General features: G+C 51.1%; 1 protein-coding gene and 1 long non-coding RNA gene across 3 annotated transcripts in view; one reads left to right on the forward strand and one right to left on the reverse strand.

The window, feature by feature from the left end:
* Positions 1-4,427: 4,427 nt before the first annotated feature.
* Positions 4,428-10,140, reverse strand: LOC129641381 (serine hydrolase-like protein 2). 2 transcript variants are annotated; one of them, XM_055566121.1, is made up of 9 exons: positions 10,042-10,140; positions 9,099-9,249; positions 8,870-8,983; positions 8,489-8,530; positions 8,070-8,089; positions 7,585-7,659; positions 5,874-5,983; positions 5,391-5,470; positions 4,428-5,286 (listed from the first exon to the last, which is right to left on the reverse strand). In XM_055566121.1, the coding sequence occupies exons 3-9, from the start codon at positions 8,964-8,966 to the stop codon at positions 4,982-4,984; spliced, it is 729 nt and encodes a 242-aa protein (XP_055422096.1). In that variant the 5' UTR covers positions 8,967-8,983; positions 9,099-9,249; positions 10,042-10,140; the 3' UTR covers positions 4,428-4,981. The 2 variants fall into 2 exon arrangements, with proteins under 2 accessions (XP_055422096.1, XP_055422088.1); XM_055566113.1 differs by having other exon boundaries at positions 9,099-10,131.
* Positions 10,141-10,517: 377 nt separating this feature from the next.
* Positions 10,518-26,600, forward strand: part of LOC129641298 (uncharacterized) — a 50,933-nt gene continuing 34,850 nt past the window's right edge. The window contains exons 1-3 of the long non-coding RNA XR_008709296.1: positions 10,518-10,703; positions 13,087-13,185; positions 16,650-16,899. This is a non-coding gene — a long non-coding RNA (uncharacterized LOC129641298). The remainder of the gene's footprint in view (positions 10,704-13,086; positions 13,186-16,649; positions 16,900-26,600) is intronic.

The following is a 26,600-nucleotide window of genomic DNA, read 5'->3' on the forward strand; positions in this document are numbered from 1 at the left end:
CACTGTGCTGTTTTCTCTGCCCTGAGGCCCTGCCCCGCCCTGAGGTCATCCTCTGTCTCTTCCAAGCCTCGCCTCCAGCTGACACCCGCCCCGCCTGGGCACTCCCGCACCTGCCTGCTTTTCTGCTTGCCTCTCCTATGACAGTGACCTTTGTGAGGGCAAGAACGGTGTTTCTCAGACTGGTGGGCCATAGCAGATGTCACTTAAATAAGAAGTCCAAGCACCAGGTCCAAAAGCAAGTGGCCCTGGTGCTCCTGGTCCTGAAAGAGACTGGTGCGTGGTCTCTTTCCAATCCCACAGTCACCACGTGCCAGCAGCCATGAGCAGGGCTTTGGGCAAATTCACCTCATTTAATTCCCTCAACAACCACACAGAGGCAGATGCCAGCATCTGTTTTACTGGGAAGGAACCAGGGAGGGTTGAGGTTGAGGTTGGCCTGGCGGCTGGGACCCCTCAGGCTGGCCCAGCCCCTGACTTGTGAGGGATGCCTCCTCCAAGGGTTTAGAAATCCCCGGAAAGTTGCATGAAATGTACATTTTATAAGAAAATAGTTTTGAAGGCAGGGGATGTTATGAGAACCCTAGACTCCCCCCTTTCTTGCAACAGCCGATAGTTTGAGACTGCCATGGTGATATAATACAACATATTTTTGAGTCCTGCTCTTTGGCTCCTGGCCAGAGCTCCTAAAAACTGTCCCTTCCTAAAGCGGTAGAAATGCTAGGGGCATCTTTTGTCCTAACAGTTGGTCTCTGACACGGAACTCCTAAATCCCTTGGGATTTCCTGGGCAGTAGGAATGTCTTTTGTTCAAATGGGGTGATCCTGGGTGGTTCTTGGATGGCTTTAGGATGGGGGCTGGTCACCAGGAAGATCGAGCCATGATTAGGAGCTTGGAACTTTCAGCTCCACCCTGGTCCTTTGGGGAAAAGAGAGGGACTAGAGGCTGAATTGGGAGAAGGAAACGGCAACCCACTCCAGTATTCTTGTCTAGAGAATTCCATGGACAAAAGAGCCTGGCGGGCTGCTGTCCCTGGGGTTGCACAGAGTTGGACACGACTGAAGCGACTTAGCATGCCTGCATGCATTGGAGAAGGAAATGGCAACCTACTCCAGTGTTCTTGCCTGGAGAATCCCAGGGACAGGGGGAGCCTGGTGGGCTGCTGTCTATGGGGTTGCACAGAGTCGGACACAATTGAAGCAACTTAGCAGCAGCAGCAGCATGCCTATGGGGTAAAGCCCATAGAAATCTCTGCATTTGGAGAGCTTGCGGGAGGTGTTGGGAAGGTGGCACACCACTCCCTTTCTCTACTGGGACCTGCCAAGCTCATGGACTCAAACACCCACAGGAGCTGGGCAGAGCGGGTGCTGCACCCACCGGCACGTGGTGGGGTCTCCGTCCACCTGCTGTTGTCTATGGGGAAGGTGTGGCCAGCTCTTTGCGTTTTTCAAAAGAAAACCTCCCTGATGGTCCAGCGGCTAACACCCGGTGCTTCCAACCCCGGGGGGCCCAGGTTTGATCCCCGGTTGGGAAACTACATCCCACACTCCACAGCTAAGAGTTCACAGGCCACAACTGAGACCTGGCACAGCCAAAAAAACGAACAAAAAGAAAGTGGAACTCTCCATTTTCACACACAGTCTTTCTATTCTAAATACAAGCGATCTATTCAAAATTCCCCTCGTGTCAAATTTTTGTGTTTCAAGTGCACAAGTCAAAACAAATCAGGCTTGCAGCCCCAGGGCAGCCCAGCTCGTGACCGAGTCAGAGCTGCAGCGGCCGGGTGCTGACATGGGACTGTCCATGGTCACGAAAACCACCCAGATCAGGACTCTCCCCACCTCACGCCAACAACTGAGCTTGTTTCTAGACAGCCTGGGCCAGGGCTGTGACAGGAACACGGATAAGAGGCAGATAAAATCGGAGCTGACCTCCCTTCTCGCCCTGCTTGCTGCCTCCTGCTTTTCCCAGAAGCCGAATCAAGCTCCTGCCTCAAGCCTTTCCTGGAGGTTTCCCTGCATCCTAGGTTCAGAGGTCACCTTCTCCACGAGGTAAACCCAGGCCCTTCTATTGAAGAGAGCAAAGGACAAGCTCGGCCCCAACTCTGGCCTCCCTTACTCGATGTATTTTTTTTTCTAGAGCGCTCTCATCTCAGACTCTGGGAAGACTTGGGGAGAAAGACGGGGCCACACATGGGCCAAGGAACGCCTGAGGCCACCAGAAACCAGGAGAGAGGCTCGGACAGCCTGTCACAGCCCTGCCAACACTCTGATCTTGACTTCTGGCCTCAAACTGTGAGAATAAATGTCTGCTGTGTAGGCTGCCCCGTGTGTGTGGCTTTGTATTGGCAGCCCTAGGAAAGAAACACACATCCTTGGGGGTTGGGTTGGATGATGGGGGTGTGACCTGCTCCAGAATGCAGTGGGGGGCTGTCAGGGGGTCGGGACTCAGGAGGAGCCTGGAACATCAGCTCCCCGGGGTCACCCTGTCTGGTTGGGTCTGGGAGGCTGCTTGGTCTGCTTTGGGGTTAACCCCGGGCCTCAAAGGGCCACAGTACCACAGAGGGGCTTGTCCTGACACAGCCATCCAGCCACCTGCCCACTGCCCAGGACGCCTCTCTCCTCTGCTCCCACCCCCTGACACCTGGCTCAGCATCGGCTCACCGTCTCACGTGACCCCAGGCTGCCCTAATCGGCTTCCCCAGCCTCGCCAGGCACCCTGTCTTATTCCAGATTAGCCCACTTCTGCCTCGGGGCCCCTCCAGTCTGCCATCAGGGGAGCCGGAGCCCATAGGCCTCTGCACTCCACCTCACTTCTCCATTATGGATTTGCAGGGAGGGGCAGATATGGTGACTAAGACAAGAACAGGTTGCCAACCACTCAGGGATATTCCCCTTGACCTAATGGTGGGTTGGCAACTTCTGAGAAAAACTACAGCACAGCAGGCACTTCCCTGGTGGTCTGGTGGTTAAGGCACCGCATTTCCACTGCAGGGGGCCCAGGTTCTATTCCTGGTTGGCGAGCTAAGACCCCACATACCTCACCATGTGGCCAAAAAGAAAAAAAAAATTACAGCGCAGCAGACCTTTGGCTTCTCTTGAGCAACTAGAAATTCTGGCCACCCAAGTCCCCACATGATGACCACTGGGGGCTGCCCTGCTGTCTCCATTCAAGGTCCCTATCACTTCCCAAGGCCCCACCTCCAGCAGCTGGGGTAATTCCACAACTCCTTCAGCTCCCTGAGGGCACTTGGACTTTGGACTCTGGCCTCATTTGGTTCTTCATAAACTGAAGTCACCTGGGAAGGTCTAGGAGTCTGAGAGCAGGAAGAGCTTGCCCACGCTCTCTGAGCTCCTCGGGGGGGTCATTGCCAGTGAGGGCACTTATGGATGGGGTCCCCTGGGGTTGTGCCAGCCAGGTGTCATCTCTGGCTCACCACCCTCGGGGCTGGGCACAGAGCAGACTCTGGGTGAAGGTTTCCTGATTGAATATATTGGAAAATAACATGCCGAAAACACAGGCCTGATGCTGCCCTGAAACCAAAGTGCCACCAACTCAACTTCTCCATTCTGAAAAACATCTTCAAAGTCCCCTGCCCCGTGGGGGTCCTCTAAGCCTTGCCTCGGACACTGAGCACCCAGCACACAGGGTTGGCAGACCAGGGCAGTGTTGTGCCTCGACAATGAGCCCCCAAACCCCTGACCAAGTTTCCCATAGGATGTGACTTTCTGGAATGTGCAGCAGCCGTCTGACCTAGCACAAGCTGCTTGGCCCATCTGAGTCTCCATTTCTCCTGCTTTAAATGGGACGAGTATAGGGCAGTGGGCATGGCAACCCACTCCAATATTCTTGCCTGGAGACAAAGGAGCCTGGAGGGCTACAGTCCATGGGGTCGCAAAGAGTCAGACACGACTGAAGCAACTTAGCACGCATAAGTCAGTAGGAGCATTAAAGGAGGTACTTTTGCAAAGTGCTTAGGATCACGCCTGGTCCAGAGCAAGCAGCAGTAAAGCTTAGCCACTGTTATTCCTCAGAAAGGACAGTGCCTGGCGGGGTCCAGCCCCGGCTGATCCAGGGTATTCGAAGCGGGGACGGTGTCGGCGAGGGTAAGGATACGATAGCTTCAATTAGATATTAATTAAAGATATAAACAGTAATAGAATGAGGATAGCTCAGTAGGAAAATTCAGTGGAGAAAAGGGGCTGAGTAGCTTGGTTTACGCGGGGGACCAATAAAACTTCAAGACAAGAAGTTTGCACCACTTGCGTAGGCCGCAGGCGTCCTTCCGTTCTCCCAAAGGAGAGGAGACACTGAGGCCTCCCCGGTCGGATCTTAGAAGCCCAGGCATAATTAGCAAGCATGGCGGGTTCCGCGCTCCAGATGGAGACTCAGCCAGAATTTGAGAGAGAGAGCGACATGGGGAGACCAAGTTTCAGTGAACAAGGCCCACACTTTATTTTCCAAAGTAGTTTTTATACCTAAAGTTGTGCATAGAGGATAATGGGGGAAGGGGTGGAGTCATGCAAGGACAGCAGTTCCTGGTCCTAATCGAAGCCAGGCTTTCAAACTTTTCATATGCAAAAGTTTAGGTGAATTACATCATCTTCTGGCCAGGAGGCCTGTTAACATTTTAAGAAACTTATCTTTCTCTAAAGGTGATTATTCCAAAGTCAGGCACCAGCCTCCAAAAAAGCATTGGACAAAGCTGCATTTTACGTTTCTATACACCCATTATATCAATCAATACACTGTCAAGGACACAGTAGGTAAGGAGTATGGAGACTTAGCAGCAAACATTGGCCCAACAAGTGAAAAACCCTTCACCAATACAATTTCTAATCAATGTTTTAACTACTCAAAGGAATCTGTGTTTAGACAGTTTAGAACATCTCCTGCCTCTCACAGTTGGGAGGCTCTGAACAATCACATGTGGCCGGAAAAACCTATTCAGGCAGGCTAGAGGATTTCCAAAGGAGTTTGTAGGTTAAACACTGTCACACCCAGGAATTATTAACTGGAGCTGTAAGCTAACTCTTTTTTTCAGAGGGTGGTGGGGGACAGCCCCCATAAAGTCAGAGGTGTAGGTGAGAGCACAAAGCCGAAAGTAGGCAGACTCTGGTTTGGGGGTAGATGCTCGAGAATTTCCAGGGGTACTCCTGAGGCTCGATCCCGCCTTTGCGTATGCCGAGCCTCCTTCCTCATGACCTTTGCCACGGGCGGAGTGCCTCACGCTGGCTCCCAGCAGTGATAGAATTCTAGTTGAGCTATTCCAGATCCTGAAAGATGATGCTGTGGAAAGTGCTGCACTCAATATGCAATATGCACTCAATATGCAATATGCCGGCTCCGGGCAAGTGCCCATTAGCAAAGGCCTTTGACAGCGAGTCCCTTACCCGTGGCCACCTGTGTGGTTCCTCTCTGCAGGAGATGCTTCCCGCACTCCTCACCTGCGTGGCTGTTCTTTTTCAGTAACCTGGGGAAGAGGGGACACTGAGTGCCTGGGGCGGGGGCGGGGGGCCAGGTGAAAGGAGAGGAAGGTGGGGGAAGGCCACCCGCCAAGGACACGCGCCTGCACAAATGGGGATGTTTGCATCAGTGCTGTGTGAGTGTGTGTGTCTGTGTGTGTGTGGGTACTGGGCGTGGCAGAGAGCTTGTGGGGGGTGGGGCAAAGGGCACAGCTACAGGTGGGGTGAATGAGGGCAGACAAAGTCCTAGCCGGGGTGGCTAAGGAGCGCCAGTGAGCACACAGAGAAACAGGCGTGCTGCAGATTTGGGACTAGGAGATGGAGCTTCCTCCAGGCCCCAGAGACTTCCCCCCTCGGTGGTCCATAACTTCCCCAGATCTCTGACTCCCACCGGTCCCACCTGCCACTCACCTCTGCAGCATCTCTTCCGGGCTGACCACGTGCGCGGGCTTCCTGGAGGCCTCCACCTGCAGCACGTGCTCTGTGGCCCTCCGCGTGTAGGTCAGCAAGTTGTCCATCTCCTAAAGGCCCATGGGTTCTGCTGGGCGGGCGGGGACCCAGTTCCTCACCCAGCCCCACCCTCCACTCAGCAGCACACCCTCTTAGCCCGAGAATACTCTGAACCCGAGAGATGCAGGGCACAGGATCAGCCCCTGCCAGTCAGCCCTGTGACCTGGAGCAAGTTGTCCACCTCGGTCACAGCCACCCAGCCCAGCCTGCAGCCTGGGAGAGCTGGAGGGGTCGGGCTGAAGATGGAGGGGAAGGGAGAGCTCTGTTAACTGCCAAGTGCTTTGCAAAGGTGCACTCTTGGGGTCCAACTGAACGGCAAGTTCATCTGTTCTAATTGACACCCTCACGCTACATGGTGGAGAGGAACTTGCGGAGGGGGTACAACCTGGGGGGAGCCTCCAGTGCACCCATTTCCAGCCCAGCTCACTCTCAGCACGGCCTGGCCTCGTCCAAGGTCTACTGCCTGGAGCAGCAATGGGAAGTGACACCTCCATCCACCCCGGCAGGAGCAAAGAGTCACCCGAGGAAGCCCCCTGGGGCACGGTGTGTCGCTCAGTGGGTGAAACCAACAAGGACGCCAGAGTGGCGGTTACCACAATCTCGGAGATCCTCACCATAATCCATGAGCTCTCCACTCATGCAATGCACTTATTGAGTGCTTACTGTGTGCCAGGACTGGGTGTGTGGTGGTAAAGAGACAGCTGTGGTTCCTGCCCTTACAGAATCTATGGACAAGAAAACTGAAACTGATAAAGGAGCTGTGTGAGGCTAAGCCCTTGGGAACACAAAGACTCCCGTCAGAGCTGGAGGGTGCCTCCGCATCATCTAGTCCAGGGGACCCCAATCTTCCTGGTACCAGAGACCAGTTTCATGGAAGACAATTTTTCCTCGGACCAGGGTGGGGGAGGGAGACGGTGTTAGAATGAGTCAAACGCTTTACACTTACTGTGTACTTTATGTCTATTATTATTACAGCAGCTCCACCTGAGATCATCTGGCATTAGGTCCCAGAGGCTGCGGACCCCTGCCCTAGTCCAACCTCCTCATTTTACAGGTGAGGAAACTGAGGCCCAGAGAGGCAAACTGACCTGCCCAGAGTCACACAGCAGGGAAAATGGCAGAGCCAGGACTCAGATATAGACACAGCCCTGGTGGTCGTCATTGGTGGTGCTGATGAGAGGGGTCAACGCTTTGCCCACCAGTCCATACTCAGGCCTCCTGTGTGCAGTTGTGCGGGGCGTGTACGCTGTGAACGCACTTGAGTGCAGGTGGGCCCGCCCAACTGTGCACCCCTAGGGCCTCCTCAGCCCACTGCTCCTCCCCTCTCCCATCCCTGCCGTTGTGATCAACCTGGCCTTCTGCAGACTCCAGGCCACAAGCAGGGCCTCCGAGGATGACACAGGCCCGTGACCCTGTTCCCTGCCCAGTCCGAGGGAATACGTAGCACAACCCTGCCCTCAGGGGCAGCGGGGGTGGGGAACCCTGAGCCCTCTTGTCCACCATCTGCCACCTCCTCCTGCTTCCCTGGTATCCGCCAAGGCGGGCAGGGCTGAGGACACTATCTGGGACCCGGGTACCCCAGTGACACCATGTGTGCAAGCCCCGTCCTTACGTTCGTGTCCAGGAAAAATGGTAAGGACTCCAGCAAGATGAGTTTATCCACCATCTCGGGGAAGATACAGGAAAACTATGATGCGACACCGAAGAAAGGAAGCATGAAGAGGAGAGGAAGGAGAAGGACTCAGACTGTCCCCTGGGGACACTGGCGTTCAGGTTGGGACAGGGTACTGACCACTAGGCCACCAGGAACCTCTTATCCTTTCAGGGCACCTTTCTCTCCCCTCCTTCCCACAGTCCACACCCAGCATTGACCCCGGTGATGGCTGGATTCTCCAGGGTTCTCTGTGACAGAGGGAATGGGCAGTGGAAACACTTAGCTCCATCAGGAATGTCCTCACAATAGGGTCCTTCCAAAGGAAGCTGGCACAAGCCACTAATGCGCTGCCTGCTCCTACTCTCTACCCCTTCCTGCTCCTACTCTTCCTATCCCACCCGGAGGAGGGGCCAGAAGTGGTCACTGCAAAGCCATCTACTCACCATTCCACCCACAGCGCCACCTGGGGGGACAAAAGAGTATTTGGCGGATATTCCCCAGCTCTCCAAGTCCTACCAAGACTCCTTCCCAGAGGTGGACCTACCCCCAGCCAGGCCCCCCAGCTCCTGTCTCCCACCAGCAGGTGGGGCTCTGCATTCATCATCAAACTTGAGGCTCCCTCTCTGGGGCCACGCAGCCCCTACATCGGACCTGACTCTGTTTCCTTTCTCAAATCAGGAGACAACGGCCATCCATGGGGCCACCTGTCCCTTAGGGGGTTGCCTGAGGCCACTGGGCATGGTGCCTACGGGTCAGTGTCTAACGAACTCCTTTATATCTCCTTGCAGTTCCCAGGGGTGCAGGGAACCTGTGTACTAGTCCTCTCCCTCTCAGCCCCACAGCTTGAGACCAGCGCACTCACCAAAACTGTGGCCCAGGAGGGAAAACCGATTCCATTTCAGGGCTGAAAAGACATGGAGCCAGGTTGGGGTGGGCCCAGCCTCCCCCACCTGCCCTCGGCCCCGCAGTCCCTGTGCCCTGTGATGCTCCACTCAGGAAACACCCTGAAAGGATCCCCAGGGGCGCTGAGGGGTTGGAACTCATGGGAAGAAGTGAGCTTTCTCCAGCTTGCACAAAGTCACCCATGAGTTGCTGGCAGAATTAGGGCCAGACCCCAAGGCACTCTCAGGCCAGCGTTGCTTCCTGGCCATCACACCCGACTCGCAGAGCACCTCCCCAATTCCCTACCCCACCCCACCCCCGACCCCCACAGACAAACACACAGGCTCTGTCTCTTGCTCACCTGCCGCGACTCTCCAGACCTCACTCACAAAGTTTTGATAGTGATACGGGAAACCTGGGCTGTAGTGGGATGAAAGCCCATGACCCCCGAAGTCCATGGCAACATAATGAAAGTCTGAGACAGAGGGAGAGGGTGGGGGGGGGAACCAGGTCAGCCATCTCCCCCACTCCTGATTCTCCTACAGACCCGCTGCCTTACCCCATGGCTTCCCTTCAGCCCCCAGGCCCACCTTTTGGGAGAAGAGGGATGAGTCTGTCAAAGGAGTTGGCATTGTCCAGCCACCCGTGAAGGCAGAGAACAGGGGCTGCTTGATGGGAGTACCCAGGCTTTGGCTGCAATGTGGCCCCAGGGAACAGCGAGCTTCAGCTCTGAGATGAGACCTGAAATAAAGAGCCAGATGTGGGTGTGTGGCTACCTGGAGGACGGAGAGGTAAGCTGGATCCACTGGGTGAGGAAAAACCTTGGGAGTGCTTCATAGTAGAATTTTGTAGAATAAGTTGGGGGTGGGGGTTAGCTAGGCCTGGGCTCTGAACTTATGGCTGTGCGACCTGGAGCAAGTTATTAAAACCTCTTGACCCAGTTTTCTTTCCTGTAAAACTGGAGTAAACAGAGTAATAAGCAATGGCCAAGGTTTTCTAAGCCTTCGCGGAGGGCGCAATGGGGTGGCCCATCTCCCCACATCTTCACAGTAAGTTGGAGCACTCTCGCCCTCCCTTCCCAAACCCAGAAGCTGAGGCACAGGAAGTGCAGTCCACGCCCTAGGTCACACAGGTGCAATCAGGTGGAGCTCGGATTCAGCGCGGGCGGCGCGACCCCAGGCCCCTTGCCCTGACCCCCGGGGCACCGGCCCGCTCAGGTCCGGCTGCCTCCTATAGGGCTGACCTTTTCACCCGCAGGCGCTTCTGGCCAGGCCTGAGACACGCGTGCCCCCAGAGACCCCGCGAATTTGTTTCTCTAACTTGGGGCTCCCGGAATCCTGAGAGACCACGTGCGACCCATTCTCGGGGCCCCACCCTCGCGCCGGTGGGGCTGGGCCTGCTCTGCAGGCTGCAGACAAGGACGTGCTACCGCCGGGAGGGCGGCATGCCCACCCCGCTTCCGCGGTCCCAAGCAGGTGGGTGGCCTCGCCCATCCCACTCCGGTCTAGGGAGCCCGGGACTGCGGAGCCTCACCCATCGTTCGCGTCCCTAGGTCGCACGGAGGCCGTCACTCCAGCTAAGTCTCCCCGCGTGCGACAGACACCTGCGTTCTGGCTCTGGCTCCTAGGGAGCCGGCCCCGCACCGCCCCCGCCCCCCGCACCGCCCCGCACCGCCCCGCACCACCCCCCGCACCGCCCACCAACGATCATGGCCCGCCCCGCCCCCGCCCCGCCCACCAATGATCGTGGCCCGCCCCGCCCACCAGCAGTCGTCCCCGCCCCAAACCCGCCTCGGCCCCGCCCATAAACGGCCTGTCTGTCCTGCCCCGCCCCCGCCCACCAGCGTCCGTTCTCCCGCCCCGCCTTCGTCCCCGCCCACCAAAGGCCTGCCCCACCCCGCCCTCGGCCCCGCCCACCAAAGGCCCGTCCCGGCCCCGCCCACCAGCGACCGTTTCCCTCCGCCCTCGGCCCCGCCCACCAATGGTCGGCCCCGCCCCCGCCCCACGTGCAGAACTTCTGGCGGGCTGGCTGGATTCCTGCCGAGACCTGATCCCCGATCGTGCTTGCAGTGGGAAACCCCCACGTGCCCACAGTGGGGCTGAGCGCTCAGCTGTGAGCAGAGCGGCTGGGGGAGCCCGCGGGCTCTGGCCAAACGACCTCCAAAATCTTGGGCTGCACCCGGGGCTGTGTCGCAGGTAACAGATCCGGCTCTGCCTGACATGGGGGTGATGGGACCAGACCCTTGCGCAATCCCCATGGCCATCCTTACCCCTGCGCGGGAGCAGGAGCTGGAGAAGGCCCAGGAAGCTGCCCCAGCGATCGGGGCACCCCCTGGGTCCTCACGGACCCCCACTGGAGGCCTAAAGGTGGGGAGGCTCTTTATTCAGTGGTTTAACGTTCTCCTGGAAGGCGGGACTGCCTCCATTGTGTTCTCACGGTGTCCTAGGGTCTTCAAGGTGTCTGGCACGAGCCAGCCTTGATATTGGTTGTACCAGTGAACCAATGAATGTGTAAATTGGGAACATGGACGAACCCCTAGGTGAGGGAGGATTATAGACAATGACATTGAGCTTGGAGAGGATCAAGAACTCCAAATCATGAAGGGGATATTTGGGGTACTAAATCCTCTAATAAAGGTGCAAAAGTGCATCCTTTGAGCCTCTGAAAGTGACAGGTCTAGGACAAATAAGGGGAAATACTTCTTCTGTTTAGCACCATTTGCTAGTTGGAAAGCCTAGGGCCCTGAGGCGTCATGGCCCAGCAGAGCCCCAACTGGAGCCCAGAATCCAGGCGGCTGACGGCTCAAGTGAGAGCTGTACAGTGAATTCTTCCTGGGGTGCGGGTGTGTGTCAGGGAAAGGAGATCAGAGACCCAGGCTCTGAAGACAGGGATGGTGGGGGACAAGCTGGCAGGGAGTCACAGTGCAGGGAAAGGTGTTGGTGGCTGGACAGTGTGCATAAAGGTGAGGATGGGGCCGAGCGTGGAGCTAAGGAGGTTGAACCTTACTAAGTGGTGAGGGTCAGCTGGGAGCTGGGGTTGACAAGACCATCTCTCAATGGGTACATGCATGGTGGTGTCCATGAGTTCCAGAAATGCTGGAACTCCTGGACAAGTTAAGCAGGGGTCACAGACCCTGAGGTATAGAAGCCACAGGGAGGGACATGGCCCCTGTGAAGAGGCTCCTTCCTCCACTGCCCTGGGTGCCACCTCTTTGTCATGGATGATGCCACATTTATACCTGGCACCAGGCTCCAGCCTGACCTCTGAGTGGGGACTTCTCTAGCTAGCACATTGACCTCAAATTCTCTTAGTCCAGGTGGCTCAGTGGGTAAAGAATTGGCCCACAATGCAGAGGACACAGGCAGACACAAGTTCGATCCCTGGGTCGGGAAGATCTCCTGGAGGAGGGCATGGCAACCCACTCCAGTATTCTTGCCTGGAGAATCCCATTGACAGAGGAACCTGGTGGACTGAAGTACATAGGGTCCCGAAGAGTCAGATGTGACTGAAGCGACTGAGCATCCATGCACCCCTCTGCACTCCTCAGTCCAGTCGGCCCTTCCGGCACAGACCTTATCCACTGCCTCAACTCTGTCCGTCAGGCTCCCCTCAGTCACCCCACCACATCCTCTTCCTCATCCTCACATTCACATCTAGACCGGGATCCACAGCACCCTTTCACTGCCTGCCTCTGACCCCTCCCATTCCAGTGACCCCCTGGGCTGGGTGCCCATCACCCCAAGAAGACAAGGACTCCCTTCAGCTAGGCCCCCTGCGCCAACTCACACGTCCTGCCGCCACCAGCTCCCCCTGCTGCATGGCCGCAGCTCTGACCTTTGCCATCACTGCCTGCTGGAGGGAGGTGGATCTCCCGCCTAACACTAGAGACTGTCTCTGCGGCCCGTCTTCCCTTCTTCTTTTTAACGTTTACTTATTTGACTGTGCTGGGTCTTAATTGTGGCATGCAGGATCTTTTTTTTTTTTTTTTTTTTACTGTGCTGGGTCTTCGTTGCTGGGCATGGGCTTGCCCTAGTTGCAAAGAGTGAGGACCGCTCTCTAGTTGTGATGTGGAGGCTTCTCACTGCATTGCTTCTCTTATTGGGGAGCACAGGCTCCAACTTCATGGGCTTTAGTAGCTGCAGAACGGGGGCTCAGTAGTTGCAGTTCCTGGGTACCAGAGCACAGGCTCACCAGTTGTGGCACACAGGCTCAGTTGTTGCCCAGAGACACATGGGATCTTCCCAGACCAGGGATCGAACTGGTGTCCCCTGCATTGCAGGGCGGATTCTTAACCACTGGACCACCAGGAAAGTCCTGGCATGCAGGATCTTTGCGTTGTGGCTTGCAGACTCTTAGTTGCGGCACGTGGGATCTAATTCCCTGACCAGGGATTGAACTCAGGCCCCTTGAGTTCATTGGGAGTCCAGAGTCTTAGCCACTGGACCACCAGGGAAGTCCCCTGTCTCCCTGCCTTTTGGGGCACACATCCAGCTCCAGGAACCCCAGGCTATGGGTTCTCTGTTTGTGCCCACATTTTCTCACTGCTGTGCCTTTGTTTACCCCATTTCTTTGGTCCAGAATACGCTTCCCATTTGCCTTGCCATTGAAACCCTACCCTTCTTTCAAAGCATGGTTCGAAAGTCACCTGCTCCAGGAAGCCCTCTTCAGCCCTTGCAGGTGAGACGCATACCTCCTCATCTCTTGTTTTTTGCTGCCGGTACACCAGCTCTCACCCCCATATGGTGTTGTATTCAACTGGGTCCACTCCCTAGATGTCAGCTTCTAAAATTAGGAAAAGGTCTTACTCAACTCTGTTTGCCCGTTTAGCATCTACCAGAGCCCCTGCACACAGTAGAACCTCAATCAACTTCTGCCAATTGAATTGGCTGAGAATTACAAAGAACATTTCCTCCCAGCCTGTCCCTCTAGACTCACAAAAGCAACAGCCCAGAGTGGGGGAGTCAGGGAGTAATTCTTAAGGTCTTGAGTCCTTACTCCCTTGGTTACATTCCTCAGGTTAGAATGCTGTCCACATCCAGAGAGGAAGGAAGGTATTAATAAGTGAGAGGCAGAAATGTTCCCAGGAGTTCCTAGTCCATCAGCAAGGGGAAATTTCCCTCGGTTAAGTTTATGAAATAAAGGCAATCTCTGACACTAAATGTAGTGTGGTATCCTGGATCGGATCCTGCAACAGGAAGGGACATTCTTGGAAAAACTGGAAAAATCTAAAATCTAGGGTTTAGTTCATAGTAACATCCTAATGTTAATTTCTACCTTTGTATCATGGTTATTAGAGGTGTTTACGTCATAGGGAGCTAGGTGAAGGACATAGAAGAAATTCTGTACTATCTCTGCAGCTTTTTCTGTGATTTAAAATTATACCCAAACTTAAGAGTTCCACTAAAAAACCAAAAACCTGACAAGAACCCTTGATTTATACTTTAGATGTGATTAAATACATGAGGGAATAGCAAGTATGTTGCACTGTGAAATGTTGTCAGCCATTACTAACAAGCCTGTTTTGCTCTGTTCCAACTTGTTTTAACTTAAAAAAAATTTTTCCTTGTATCCTATTTACTGAATTTAAAGCTTTAAGCGTTTTTGGTTTTTTTTTTTTGGCGGGGGGGGGGTTGGGGGGGGTGGGGGTTGTGGGTGTGGGGAGTTGCATCTCAAGGCATACGGAATCTGAGTTCCCTGACCAGGGATCAAACCCGTGCCCCCTAAAGTGGAAGCGTGGCGTCTTAACCACTGGACCACTAGGGAATCCCCTAAAGCTTTACACTTCTAAAGATGATTTTAGCTATGTCCTATACAATTTGACATTGTGCATTTTATGTCTCATTAAGTTATGCATATTTAAGTTGTTTGAAGCGATAAGGCACTCACTCCTGTTGTTCAAAGAAGGAACACACAAGGTATGCAGTGGGGCATCTTGTTTTTACCCCATCCTTGGCCAACCCACTCTTACCACTCAATTCAGGAAACTTCTATTAATTTCTTAGTATTCCTCAGTTTTTTGTTTTTTAAAGTACATGTGGACAAATCTTTCCCACTTTTCCCATGATGTTGCTAGGTTTCCACATTGCCAGACTGTCCCATGCTGCACTGCTCCCGTGCTGGACAAGCCTGCCTGCTCCCCTGTGGCCTTGACAGAGGAGGCCAGTTTCCAGCTTTTGAATTTGTGTCAATCTGCTAGAAGAGAAATGGTATCGCAGGGCGCTTTTAATTAGAATTTCTCTCTTGGTTTAAGTGGGCTTGATTTTTTTTATGAACCTCAGGGCCATTTGTGTTTTTAAATGTCCTTTCTCTGTTTTTTTCCTGATTTCTTAGAACTCAACTATTAGAGAGATTAATTCTTTCTCTGTGACATGAGTTGCGTATGTTTTCCCCAAATATCTTTCATTTGACTTATGAGTGTATTCATTGCCACACAGAGGTTTTTTTGTTTTGTTTTGTTTTTAATGTAGTTGAATCAGTCAGTCTTATTTCACTTCTAGTTTTGAGTCATCCCCAGAAAAGCCTTTGTCACTGTCTTGGGGCAGACGGTTACACGGTAATAGCTTACTAGAACAGCTATGGCACATGAAAAGAGCCTGAAGATTTGTTTGTTGAACGATTTAATACAGGAAAGAATAAGGAATGGTGCATACCTCAGGAAACAAGGGCCCCTGAAGAACTGTAATTTTCTTTTTAGCTCCTTAGATGCAGTGCCCATGGGACTGCTCCAGGATGTTCGGGGGCCTCTGGTGTCCAGTTTTATGGGTCAGTCTCTGGGGGATGTTGCTCATATCTTATTTTCAGTCCCCTGAGGGTCAGTTTAGTTTCACACCGTTAGAGATGTCCCCGCTGTACACAAATGCAAGCCCAGTAGCGAGGGCCCTGACCGAGGGTGACCTGCATGGGCTCAGCCTCAGGACAGACCCCTGCCCTCTCCCCCACCTCCCCACCAACCCCTGCAGACAGGGAGGGCAGGAGTGAGTGGACACACGCTCCGGAGGCTTCGAGAGAGCAGATCCTCTTTAGTTGGGGCCTGGATTCAGGACTTAGATGGTGACTTAGGGGACAGGGGGTGTATCAGAGCCAGTTGAAACAGTGACCGGCTGTAGCCCAGGCTGGTCGGCCTGGGGGGCTGGTGTGCTGGGGTCTTAGCGAGGGGGGCTTGATGGACAGGAGTGCCGGGTCCCGGTGGGGTGCTCAGCCCTGGACAAGCAGCCTCAGGGTGAGCGAGGTGGCCAAGGACAGCTGACCCAGCCCCAAGGCTGGCCATGCACTCTGGCACTTCACCCCACGCAGTCACAAGAGCTGCCTGTGCCCTGATGTCCTCAGCACGAGCTAGCTGGCTGCCAGCCAACCCCGTCCTGCTGGCCTGAAGCACAGTGACCTCAGCACCCTCTGACGGGCCAGCTGTTCCGCCTCCCCTCCCACTCCTGCCCGGCGGCCAGGCCTGACCTGTTTCTTCAGAGCCCGCAGGTGACTGATGAGATGGAAGGAAATGGCTCGCCTCTCTGCTTCTCCTCCACAAACAAAACCCCTTCTTGGAGGGACTAAATAGCCAGTTCCTTCTGAGAAAGACCCACAGCTTCCCTTTTAGGTCTTTTGGCCCAGGGACTTTGGGTTTTCACTTCATTTCATTTAGACCTTGAAAGTCACAAAAATAGACACATTGCTGTATTTCTTTATTGTTATTGGGGATTTTCACTTCATTTCATTTAGACCTTAAAAGTCACAAAATAGACATGTTGCTCTATTTATTTATTTATTATTATTATTATTTTAGGGGGGTTTCACTTCATTTCATTTAGACCTTAAAGTCACAAAACAGACATGTTGCTACATTCATTAATTATTATTATTATTTTGAGTCTTTGTTGTGGCATGTGGGCTTTCTCTAGTTGCAGCATTTGGGGGGTTCTCTCCAGTTGTGGCACATGGGCTTAGTTGCCCCGTGGAATCTTAGTTCCCCATCCAAGGATTGGACCCGTGTCCCCTGCATGGGAAGCCGGATTCTCAGCCATGGATCCACCAGGCGGGTCCCTGCTTATTTAAAATAAGCAACAAGGACCTACTGTAAAATTAATTAATTAAGAAGTCATAAAATAGAGCTCACCCAAACCAACAGTTGTTTTTTTTTTTTTTTCCAGACCAATAGACCTTGACTCAGTAAAGCTAACTCTCCTTCCACACCCACCCTTCTGGAGTGATAGTCAAAGTGTGCGACCACTTGCCAGGCTGGAGTCCACCTTAACCCTTTGTTTGCTGGGGAGGTCTGCAAACCATACGTGGAGGGTCTTGTGGAGGCTCCTGACCATTAGGTGGAATAAGATCTTGGTAGCTGAATGAGTGGTCCAACTGCACCATCACGTCACCGCCAGGGTCTTCCTGTTGCCTCAGGTGAGAGAGGGAAGCCGCTTTCTTTATCCCAGAATGTCTAACTGAGGGGGTCTCAAGGTTCATCTGCCCCCAACACTTCTGTTTTTAGATTCATCAGAGAAACATTTTGTGGACAGGCGGTTTTCCCCAGACCCTGTGCTGGGAGCCAGAGCAGAGAGCCGTGTCAGGAGGCCCTCAGTCGGTGATGACAGGAGGGATTAGACGGGGAGGTAGTACAGGCAGGCTGGGTGTGGTTGAGAGTGGGGAGGAGACGGAAGAGGCGGAATCAGGACGACTCTAAGGATTCTGACCATCAAGATACATGTGTACAAATAGTGTTGCTTGTGAAATTCAAAAGCCGAATGATCTAAATGGCCATCAGCGAAGATGAATAAATAAATTGTTGTGTATGAATTTGAGGGACTACAATATAGCAATGACAAAAAATGAATGAATGCTACACACAGTACCAGGGACGAATATTAGAAATGTAATGGTGAGCGAAAGCAGCAAGACACAAGAGCGAATGGCAGTATAATACACTTTACAAGGAGTTCAAGAAAAGAAAATCTATAAAGTACATTGTAGTAGGAAAAGAACCTCCCAAAGATGTTTGCGTCCTAATATCTGGAGCCTGTGGTTGTGTTACTTTACATGGCAAAAGAGAGCTTGCAGATGCGATTAACTTAAGGAGCTTGAGGGACTTCCCCGATGGTCCAGTGGTTAAGAATCTGCCTGCCCTGATCCCTGGAAGATTCCGCATACTGTGTGGCAACTAAGCCCACAAGCGCAACTGCTGAGCCCTCATGCCCCAGAGACCATGCTCTGCAGCAAGAGAAGCCAGCGAAATACAACTAGAGAGGAGCCCCTCTCGCCGCAACTAGAGAAAGCCCATATGCAACAGTCGAGGCCCAGCGCAGCCAATAAGTAAACAAAAAATTTTATAAGGAATGGTGGAAGGAGAGTTACAGAAGTTTTAAAAGTAAATTAATAACCAAAAATTATACACAAGACACAGGTGTCTCTTGTTTTGGAGCCCAGTCACAGATATTTTGGGATAGGATGATAGCCAGTGGGCCTCTGCTGTGAAGTCCATGTGGTGTGAGTCTCCAGAAGTCTTCCCATTACCCACCCTTACAATGAGCAAGTGTAAAATAGGCTAGGGGCTGATCCAAATAGAGTTCTTCCACAGGGAAGAGGGGGTGTAGCCAAATGCACCAGAAACACATTGCGGGTGTTTAAACAAAGCCATTCAGGGCGCTTGTCTCATTGCAGTATCAGCGACAGACTGCATTACCTATAGACACTTGCTGTTACCCAGAAACACTTGCCACAGAGACCCTTGCATTTTCCAGGACTAAATGACCCAGACACTCTTGCTGCCACCAGGGAATTACCCAGAGACCCTTGCTGCCATCCGGGCATTACCCAGAAACCCTTGCTGCCACCAGGGCATTACCCAGAGACCCTTGCTGTCACCTGGGCATTACCCAGAGACCCTTGCTGCTACCCGGGCATTACCCAGAGACCGTTGCTGCCAGCCAGGCATTACCCAGAGACGCTTGAGTTGCCTAGGACTGCATTACCTACAGATCTTTGCTGTTGCCCAGGAAATACAATCCTGACAGTCAGAGATCCTCTCACTTTGGGCTTCTCTTTTTTTTCGAAGGTTACCGTTAAGGAAACTGCATTCTAGGTTGTCCTTGCTTCTTCAAAATGTCGTTACAGCTTAGGCTCATATACGGTCTTGCATGTGGATAACTGCTTTACCTTTTTAATCACAAGAAGAATAAGTTCTTGTTATACAAATTCAGATAGTATGGGTTATCTTTTATTAAATCCCATTGTCTTATCAAGAAGTAGGAGAAAAGAAGATAAGCAAGCCAGCAAATCTCTAACACCTGCTTCCTAGGGTAGACTAGATAAGACAGAGAAGTTCAGTTCAGTTCAGTTCAGTCGCTCAGTTGTGTCCGACTCTTTGTGACCCCATGAATTGCAGCACGCCAGGTCCCCCAGTCCATCACCAACTCCCGGAGTTCACTCAGACTCATGTCCATTGAGTCGGTGATGCCATCCAACCATCTCATCCTCTGTCGCCCCCTTCTCTTCCTGCCCCCCATCCCCCCCAGCATCAGAGTCTTTTCCAATGAGTCAACTTTTCTCACAGGGTGGCCAAAGTATTGGAGTTTCAGCTTCAGCATCAGTCCTTCCAAAGAACACCCAGGACTGATCTCCTTCAGAATGGACTGGTTGGATCTCCTTGCAGCCCAAGGCACTCTCAAGAGTCTTCTCCAACACCACAGTTCAAAAGCATCAATTGTTCGGCACTCAGCTTTCTTCACAGTCCAACTCTCACATCCATACATGACCACTGGAAAAACCATAGCCTTGACTAGATGGACCTTTGTTGGCAAAGTAATGTCTCTGCTTTTTAATATGCTATCTAGGTTAGTCATAACTTTCCTTCCAAGGAGTAAGTGTCTTTTAATTTCATGGCTACAATCACCATCTGCAGTGATTTTGGAGCCCCCAAAAATAAAGTCTGACACTGTTTCCACTGTTTCCCCATCTATTTCCCATGAAGTGATGGGACCAGATTCCATGATCTTCGTTTTCTGAATGTTGAGCTTTAAGCCAACTTTTTCACTCTCCTCTTTCACTTTCATCAAGAGCCTTTTTAGTTCCTCTTCACTTTCTGCCATATAGGTGGTGTCATCTGCATATCTGAGGTTATTGATATTTCTCCTAGCAATCTTGATTCCAGCTTGTGTTTCTTCCAGTCCAGCATTTCTCATGACGTACTCTGCATATAAGTTAAATAAACAGGGTGACAATATACAGCCTTGACGTGCTCCTTTTCCTATTTGGAACCAGTCTGTTGTTCCATGTCCAGTTCTAATTGTTGCTTCCTGACCTGCATACAGATTTCTCAAGAGGCAGGTCAGGTGGTCTGGTATTCCCATCTCTTGAAGAATTTTCCACAGTTTACTGTGATCCACACAGTCAAAGGCTTTGGCATAGTCAATAAAGCAGAAATAGATATTTTTCTGGAACTCTTTTGCTTTTTCCATGATCCAGTGGATGTTGGCAATTTGATCTCTGGTTCCTCTGCCTTTTCTAAAACCAGCTTGAACATCAGGAAGTTCACGGTTCATGTATTGCTGAAGCCTGGCTTGGAGAATTTTGAGCATTACTTTACTAGCATGTGTGGAGAAGGCAATGGCACCCCACTCCAGTACTCTTGCCTGGAGAATCCCAGGGATGGGGGAGCCTGGTGGGCTGCCGTCTATGGGGTCGCACAGAGTCGGACACGACTGAAGCGACTTAGCAGTAGTTACTAGCATGTGAGATGAGTGCAATTGTGCGGTAATTTGAGCATTCTTTGGCATTGCCTTTCTTTGGGATTGGAATGAAAACTGACCTTTTCCAGTCCTATGGCCACTGCTGAGTTTTCCAAATTTGCTGGCATACTGAGTGCAGCACTTTCACAGAATCGTCTTTCAGGATTTGAAATAGCTCAACTGGAATTCCATCACCTCCACTAGCTTTGTTCGTAGTGATGGATCTCCTTGCAGTCCAAGGGACTCTCAAGAGTCTTCTCCAACACCACAGTTCAAAAGCATCAATTCTTCGGCGCTCAGCTTTCTTCACAGTCCAACTTTCACATCCATACATGACCACTGGAAAAACCATAGCCTTGACTGGACGGACCTTTGTTGGCAAAGTAATGTCCGTGATTTTTAATATGCTATCTAGGATGGTCATAACTTTCTTTCCAAGGAGTAAGGCCTTGGCTTGACTTCACATTCCAGGATGTCTGGCTCTAGGTGAGTGATCACAGCATCATGATTATCTTGGTCGTGAAGATCTTTTTTGTACAGTTCTTCTGTGTATTCTTGCCACCTCTTCTTAATATCTTCTGCTTCTGTTAGGTCCATACCATTTCTGTCCTTTATCGAGCCTATCTTTCATGCAATGTTCCCTTGGTATCTCTAATTTTCTTGAAGAGATCTCTAGTCTTTCCCATTCTGTTGTTTTCCTCTGTTTCTTTGCATTGATCGCTGAGGAAGGCTTTCTTATCTCTTCTTGCTATTCTTTGGAACTCTGCATTCAAATGCTTATATCTCTCCTTTTCTCCTTTGCTTTTCACTTCTCTTCTTTTCACAGCTATTTGTAAGACCTCCCCAGACAGCCATTTTGCTTTTTTTGCATTTCTTTTCTGTGGGGATGGTCTGATCCCTGTCTCCTGTACAATGTCACGAACCTCCGTCCATAGTTCGTCAGGCACTCTATCAGATCTAGTCCCTTAAATCTATTTCTCACTTCCACTGTATAGTCATAAGGGATTTGATTTAGGTCATACCTGAGTGGTCTAGTGGTTTTCCCTGTCTCTCTATGTATGGCACAGGGTCAGCATTCAATGATATCACTATCCTCAAGCCGCAGGGCAGAGCTTGGGGAGAGGGACAGGTGGGAGGAGGGCTGACAGGTCATCCATTGTCAACTGCCCTGGTCAATTGCCAGAGTCACAGGTGAGCCCAGGACTCAAATCTTCCCTGGGGCATGGAAGGAGGACACAACAGGGAGTCCAACTGCATCTAGTTCCTCCAAGTCCGGTGTGGGACACATTTTCTTGCTGTAAAATGAAGCAGTGGTCTCCGAGTTCTAATGTTTTGGCATCCCCCAGCCAGGTTCAGGACACGCCCGTGCCCCAAATCCTGCATCCTGCCTACCACAGTCTCCACAGTCAAATGACATAGGCTCTTCATGGTTTATTAAGCAACCAGAGCAACACAGACTGGCATGCCTCAACTGCTACCATATAACAGAAGAAGTGGGGTTTTCTTTCTTTTTGCTCAATGACCATGATAAAGGTCAACTCGGCCTCTGCTACTTTATACATCAATGTCTCACCAAAACATCTCGGGGAAGTATTCTAGTAGGTTCTACATTCAGCACTGCTGGGAAGTGCTCTGGGGAAGGCTTCTTACGTTTCTGTTGTCAGTTTCCCAGTTTCTTTGCAGTTGTATTTCTAGCCTGTAATTACATCTGGTACATAGCAGGTGCTCAGTAAATGTTTGTCAAATGAATAAATGCATGAACTCTCGGCAATGGCGTACTCTCCGCTCTCCCATGCCTTGGCATATGTTGTTACTTCAGTCTAGAAGCTCCTGCTCATTGCTGTGGTTACCTCTGGATGGATGCCTAATTCACAAGAATTCTCGGTTGGGGAGATCTATCCACCTCCCATGCACATAGTCACCAGGGTGGGTCCTGGGCAGCCTTGTTGGTGTCTTGGAATCTAACCTGAGACCATAGCTAATTACTGGGTGGGCACACTGACCCAAGTTGAGCCAAGGTCTCTGCCCCACAAATCTGGAATTGGGTTTGAGATTCCAGCCTTAGTCTAGGCTTGTCTTCAGAATGGAACACATTTTTTAAAAATTAGGAGCAATGGTGTGACCATTATCTATCCTTGTAACCTAAGGAGCAGGAAGAGAAAAATCTGACATGCAGAGAACAGAGAACGAAACAGGCTGCCCTTAAGAAGTGGAGGGGATGCTTGGTGCCCAACCCGGCATCCTCCACAGCCTGAGGCCTCCGAGGTTCCTCCAGCCGTCAGCTGTGAAAGCTCACGGCTGAGTTCTTCCCTGAGACTTGCCCTTTACTGACGGGACCTGCAGTGCCCAAGGGTATGAGCTCCCTGGGTAGTTCTCTGCTAACATCCAGTCCATGCTGGGGGTACAAGAGGCTGGCCCCCTACCTTGATTCAGGACCACTCTGAAAGTCCATCCCAGCTCTTGAGCTCCCTGTGGAATTAGGTGAGGCTACCAGCAGGGGTTCCTGGGTAGCTCAAATGGTAAAGAATCTGCCTGCAAAGAGGGAGACCTGGGTTCGATCCCTGGGTTGGGAAGATCCTCTGGAGAAGGGCATGGCGACCCACTCCAGTATTCTTGCCTGGAGAATTCCATGGACAGAGGAGCCTGGCGGGCTAACACAACAATGACTCCCAGCTGCATCAGAGTTCAACTTCTGCCCAGCCTGTCTGATTTGCTCAAAGTCCAGTTCCTGAGAGGCTGCCCAATTAGCTGTCTGAATGCACCAGTAAGAGACTCCAGCTCTGTTCCCCAGGGCACCCAACCTAAGACAAGAGGCTTTCAGTTGAAAGGAACTGGCGGCATAACCCGTGGTCGCTATGACGATACAGTGCTTCCTCCCAATAAACGTAGGCTGCTTGCTTGCTGGGAGTGCTGGGCCTCCCTAAATTAATGTTTACTAAATGGAACAGTTTGCAGGAGGTCAGGGTGGTAATTAGTTTGGCCTCCAGCATAGCAGGGCAGGCCCTGGACAGCTTCTCAAGGGAGGTCAAGTTTGGCCTGGGCGCCTCCTGCTATCTCTGAGCCTTCCTCACTCTGCCCATCGGGTTGCTGCCTCCCTAGTGCCCCAGGGTAGAGATGTGGGGTGCTCCACCCAGCCCTTCCGGCTTCTCTCTTTCAACAGGGACTGAGGATCCGTGAGATGCCGGGCTCCTCATCTCATTCATCTCGCCATCACAGTGCTCTGGAGCCCTCAGAGACTGCATCCTGTCTCTGATCCCTGTGGTGGCCGACACCCGTGTGCATTGACGATCACCCGCTGATTTTACCACAGTGCTTCCCCTTGGCTCCTGTTCCTGGTCTCAGGGTATTCTTGCCTCTGGTGAGGCCGCAGTTCAGATTGTGGAAAAGTCTTAGGTTGAAAGTGGCATAGATGCTCAGAGGCCCTCAGATGGGCTCCAGAAAAACTTTCATTCAATCCCTCTCGTATTGCAACTGAGGAAACAAGTATGTTAACCAATCCTGCAGGCCAGGACGGGTAGGTGGGAAAACTGCTTTCCACCGAGTGAGGTTCGACTCAATTTGATTCTCTTGCCACCCAGCGCCGGCCGCCTCCCGCCCTTTGGATGGTTTCCAGGAGCGAGTTTGCTTCTGAGAAAGACAGAAAGACACCCCCCCACACACAAGAACAGTGTCTCATCCTCATCGCGCCCTCCAAACCCCATTCTCCCTCCTTCTAGAACCCCTTCTCAGGTGGGGTGCATTTCTGTCCTGGCCTGGAGACTTGTGTGACACTTTCTTTTGGTGAAAGAGAACGTTCTGAATTGAGGGCATGTACCTATTCCCTGAACCTCAGGCTGATCCCACTGACTTGTCACTAGCTTCGTATGTTGTTTTCCATTATAGAATTTACTTAAAAAAAAAAAAAAAGAATTTAGTTTTCCATGTATTACAGTTTTGGGCTTCTTGTTTAATCTCGGCTACTCCTCTTTTGATACCCCCAACTCAAAAAACCTTCAAGCATTTGCTGAGGGTCTTGAGCCATGTGGGATACACAAACACAGTGACATGAAGTTTTCTGTCCCAGAGAATATACAGTATATTATATGTAATATGACACAGTGTGTATAATACTATATACAATATATGTAATTCCATTCTGGCCACTAATTTTCCAGACTCTATTAAGTGCAAAGAGTTCTAGGACAAGTAATTGTTTTGTTTTGTTTACTTTTTATTTTGTATTGAGGTATAGCCAATTAGCAAACTGATAGTTTGTGATAGTTTCAGGTGGACAGCAAAGGGACTCAGCCATACACACACATGTATCCATTTCCCCCCAAACTCTCCTCCCATCCAGGCTGCCACATAACACTGAGCAGAGTTCCCTCTGTATACAGCAGGTCCTTGTTGTCATCCATTTTAAATGTAGCAGTGTGTACACGTCCATCCCAAACTCCCCAGCTACCTCTGCCCCCCATCCTTCTTCCCAATAACCTTAAAATTGTTCTCTAAGTTTGTGAGTCTCTTTTTGTTTTGTAAGCTCATTTGTATCATTTCCTTTTATATTCCACTTTTAAGGGATTTCCTACTATATTTCTCCTTCTCTGTCTGACTTACTTCACTCAATGTGACATTCTCCAGGTCCATTCATGTGCTGCAAATGACATTATTTCATTCTTTTTAAGGGCTGAATAATATTTCATTGTGCGCATGCGCGCGCGCACACGCGCACACACATATCTTCTTTATCCATTCCTCTGTCGATGGACATTAAGGTAGCTTCCATGTCTTGGCTATCGTAAACAGTGCTGCAATGAAGATTGGGGTGCATGTATCCTTTCAGAATATGTTTTTCTCTGAATGTATGCCCAGGAGTGGGATTGCAGGGTCACATGGTAGCTCTGTTTTTAGAACCTCCGTACTGTTCTCCATAGGGGCTGTACTAATTTCTATTCCCACCAGCAGTATAGGAGAGTTCCCTTCTCTCCACACCCTCTCCAGCATTTATTGTCTGTGGGTATTTTGATGTTAACTGGGTAATTGCTTTGTTTTTAACACACGTCCTGGAACCCTAGAGGAGTCAGATTCTTCCAGGAAGGAGGAGTGGGCTTGAGGTAGGTCTTCAAGGATGCTTAGAGTTCGATCAGTGGCCTTGGCAGGAGATGGGTGTTTGGGGAGAGTAGAGCCCAATTTGCCTGTGGGGAGAGAATTCCTATCTGGGGTTGGATGGGTTGGGGTAGGACAAAATTGTGAGGAACTTCAGAAACTAATCCGCTTTTTGGATGTGACGAGAGAGGATATGGAGAGGCCCTGTGTATCTGAAGCAAAGTCTTAGATAATTACAGTCCCTCCTAAAAGAGCCTGCGTTAGGATAATAAGATCAGTGGAATGAACGGAGCCTGGGAATTTTTCTTGAAAAGCAACTTTTCTTTTGTTGTTTTATGTCTTTGTTTTTGTCCTTAATCAGTAGAAATTGTGAATGGAATCGAGATGGTGACATGTTTTATTTTCTCTCCACTTCATGAAAATAATGTTAACCACTGATCCCAGTGACACCTGGCATTGATCTTTGTTTTATGGCAACATTTCCTCCATGGATCAGGAGCCTGGTATATTTCCCTTTTGAGAGCACAGCTAGGCGTTTGCTCACTAAATACTGAAATTCTGCTACATGCTGGATACAGTATTAAGGGCTATCTTTTTGATAGACAGGGAAGTACAGCATATTCTTGTTTTTATGAGTTTAATGTCTTGTTGAAAACTGACATATAAATACATAAGCAGAGCAGTCCGGGGGCTGGCAAATGTTTCTATGATAAGCCGGGTGGGGCCTCCCTTGGTGGTGCAGTGGCCTGGACTCCGTGCTTCCACTGCTGGGGGCGGTTTCAGTCCCTGGTCACGGAACTTAAGATCCCACACGCCGTGAGGTGAGAGCACAAAAAATTAGCCAGCTAGTAAATATTTTAGGCTTTGCGGTCATAGAGTCTATTCAGTTCTATCACTGTAGCATGAAAAGCAGCCATGGACACTCATTAACCAAGTAGAGAAGTGTGGCTTTGTTCCAATCAAATTTACTCATGGACTGAAATTTAAATCTCATATAATTTTCATATGTCATGAAATGTTCTCCTTTTGATTTTTGTTCACCATTTACAATGTAAAAGACACACTTGGTTTGCAGGCCCACAAAAATCAGTGGCAGGCCAGATTTGACCCACAGGCTATGTTTGTTTTTTTTTTTAATTCCTAAGCTATGACTGATCTCATAATGTACAAAATGCAACAGAATACAGAGCAGGCAGAGGGTAACTATTCCTGCAGGAGTAAGGAGTAAGAATGCTTCCAGGAGGAGGGGGCTTTTACACAGGCTTTGACAGTTGTATATTTGTTTGCCTGGGATCA

Source organism: Bubalus kerabau, chromosome 1 (assembly GCF_029407905.1).
Source record: "Bubalus kerabau isolate K-KA32 ecotype Philippines breed swamp buffalo chromosome 1, PCC_UOA_SB_1v2, whole genome shotgun sequence".
In the NCBI taxonomy this organism is placed as follows: Eukaryota; Metazoa; Chordata; class Mammalia; order Artiodactyla; family Bovidae; genus Bubalus; species Bubalus kerabau.

What these genes read in the sequence shown, in the direction of transcription:
- LOC129641381 (XM_055566121.1), bottom strand. Translation starts at nt 8,966, where the DNA reads ATGGACTTCGGGGGTCATGGGCTTTCATCCCACTACAGCCCAGGTTTC. An exon ending in GGTCTGGAGAGTCGCGGCAG is followed by an intron (nt 8,531 to 8,869) that starts GTGAGCAAGAGA and finishes ATGTCTTTTCAG; the next exon opens with CCCTGAAATGGAATCGGTTT. An exon ending in CCTCCTGGGCCACAGTTTTG is followed by an intron (nt 8,090 to 8,488) that starts GTGAGTGCGCTG and finishes TTGTCCCCCCAG; the next exon opens with GTGGCGCTGTGGGTGGAATG.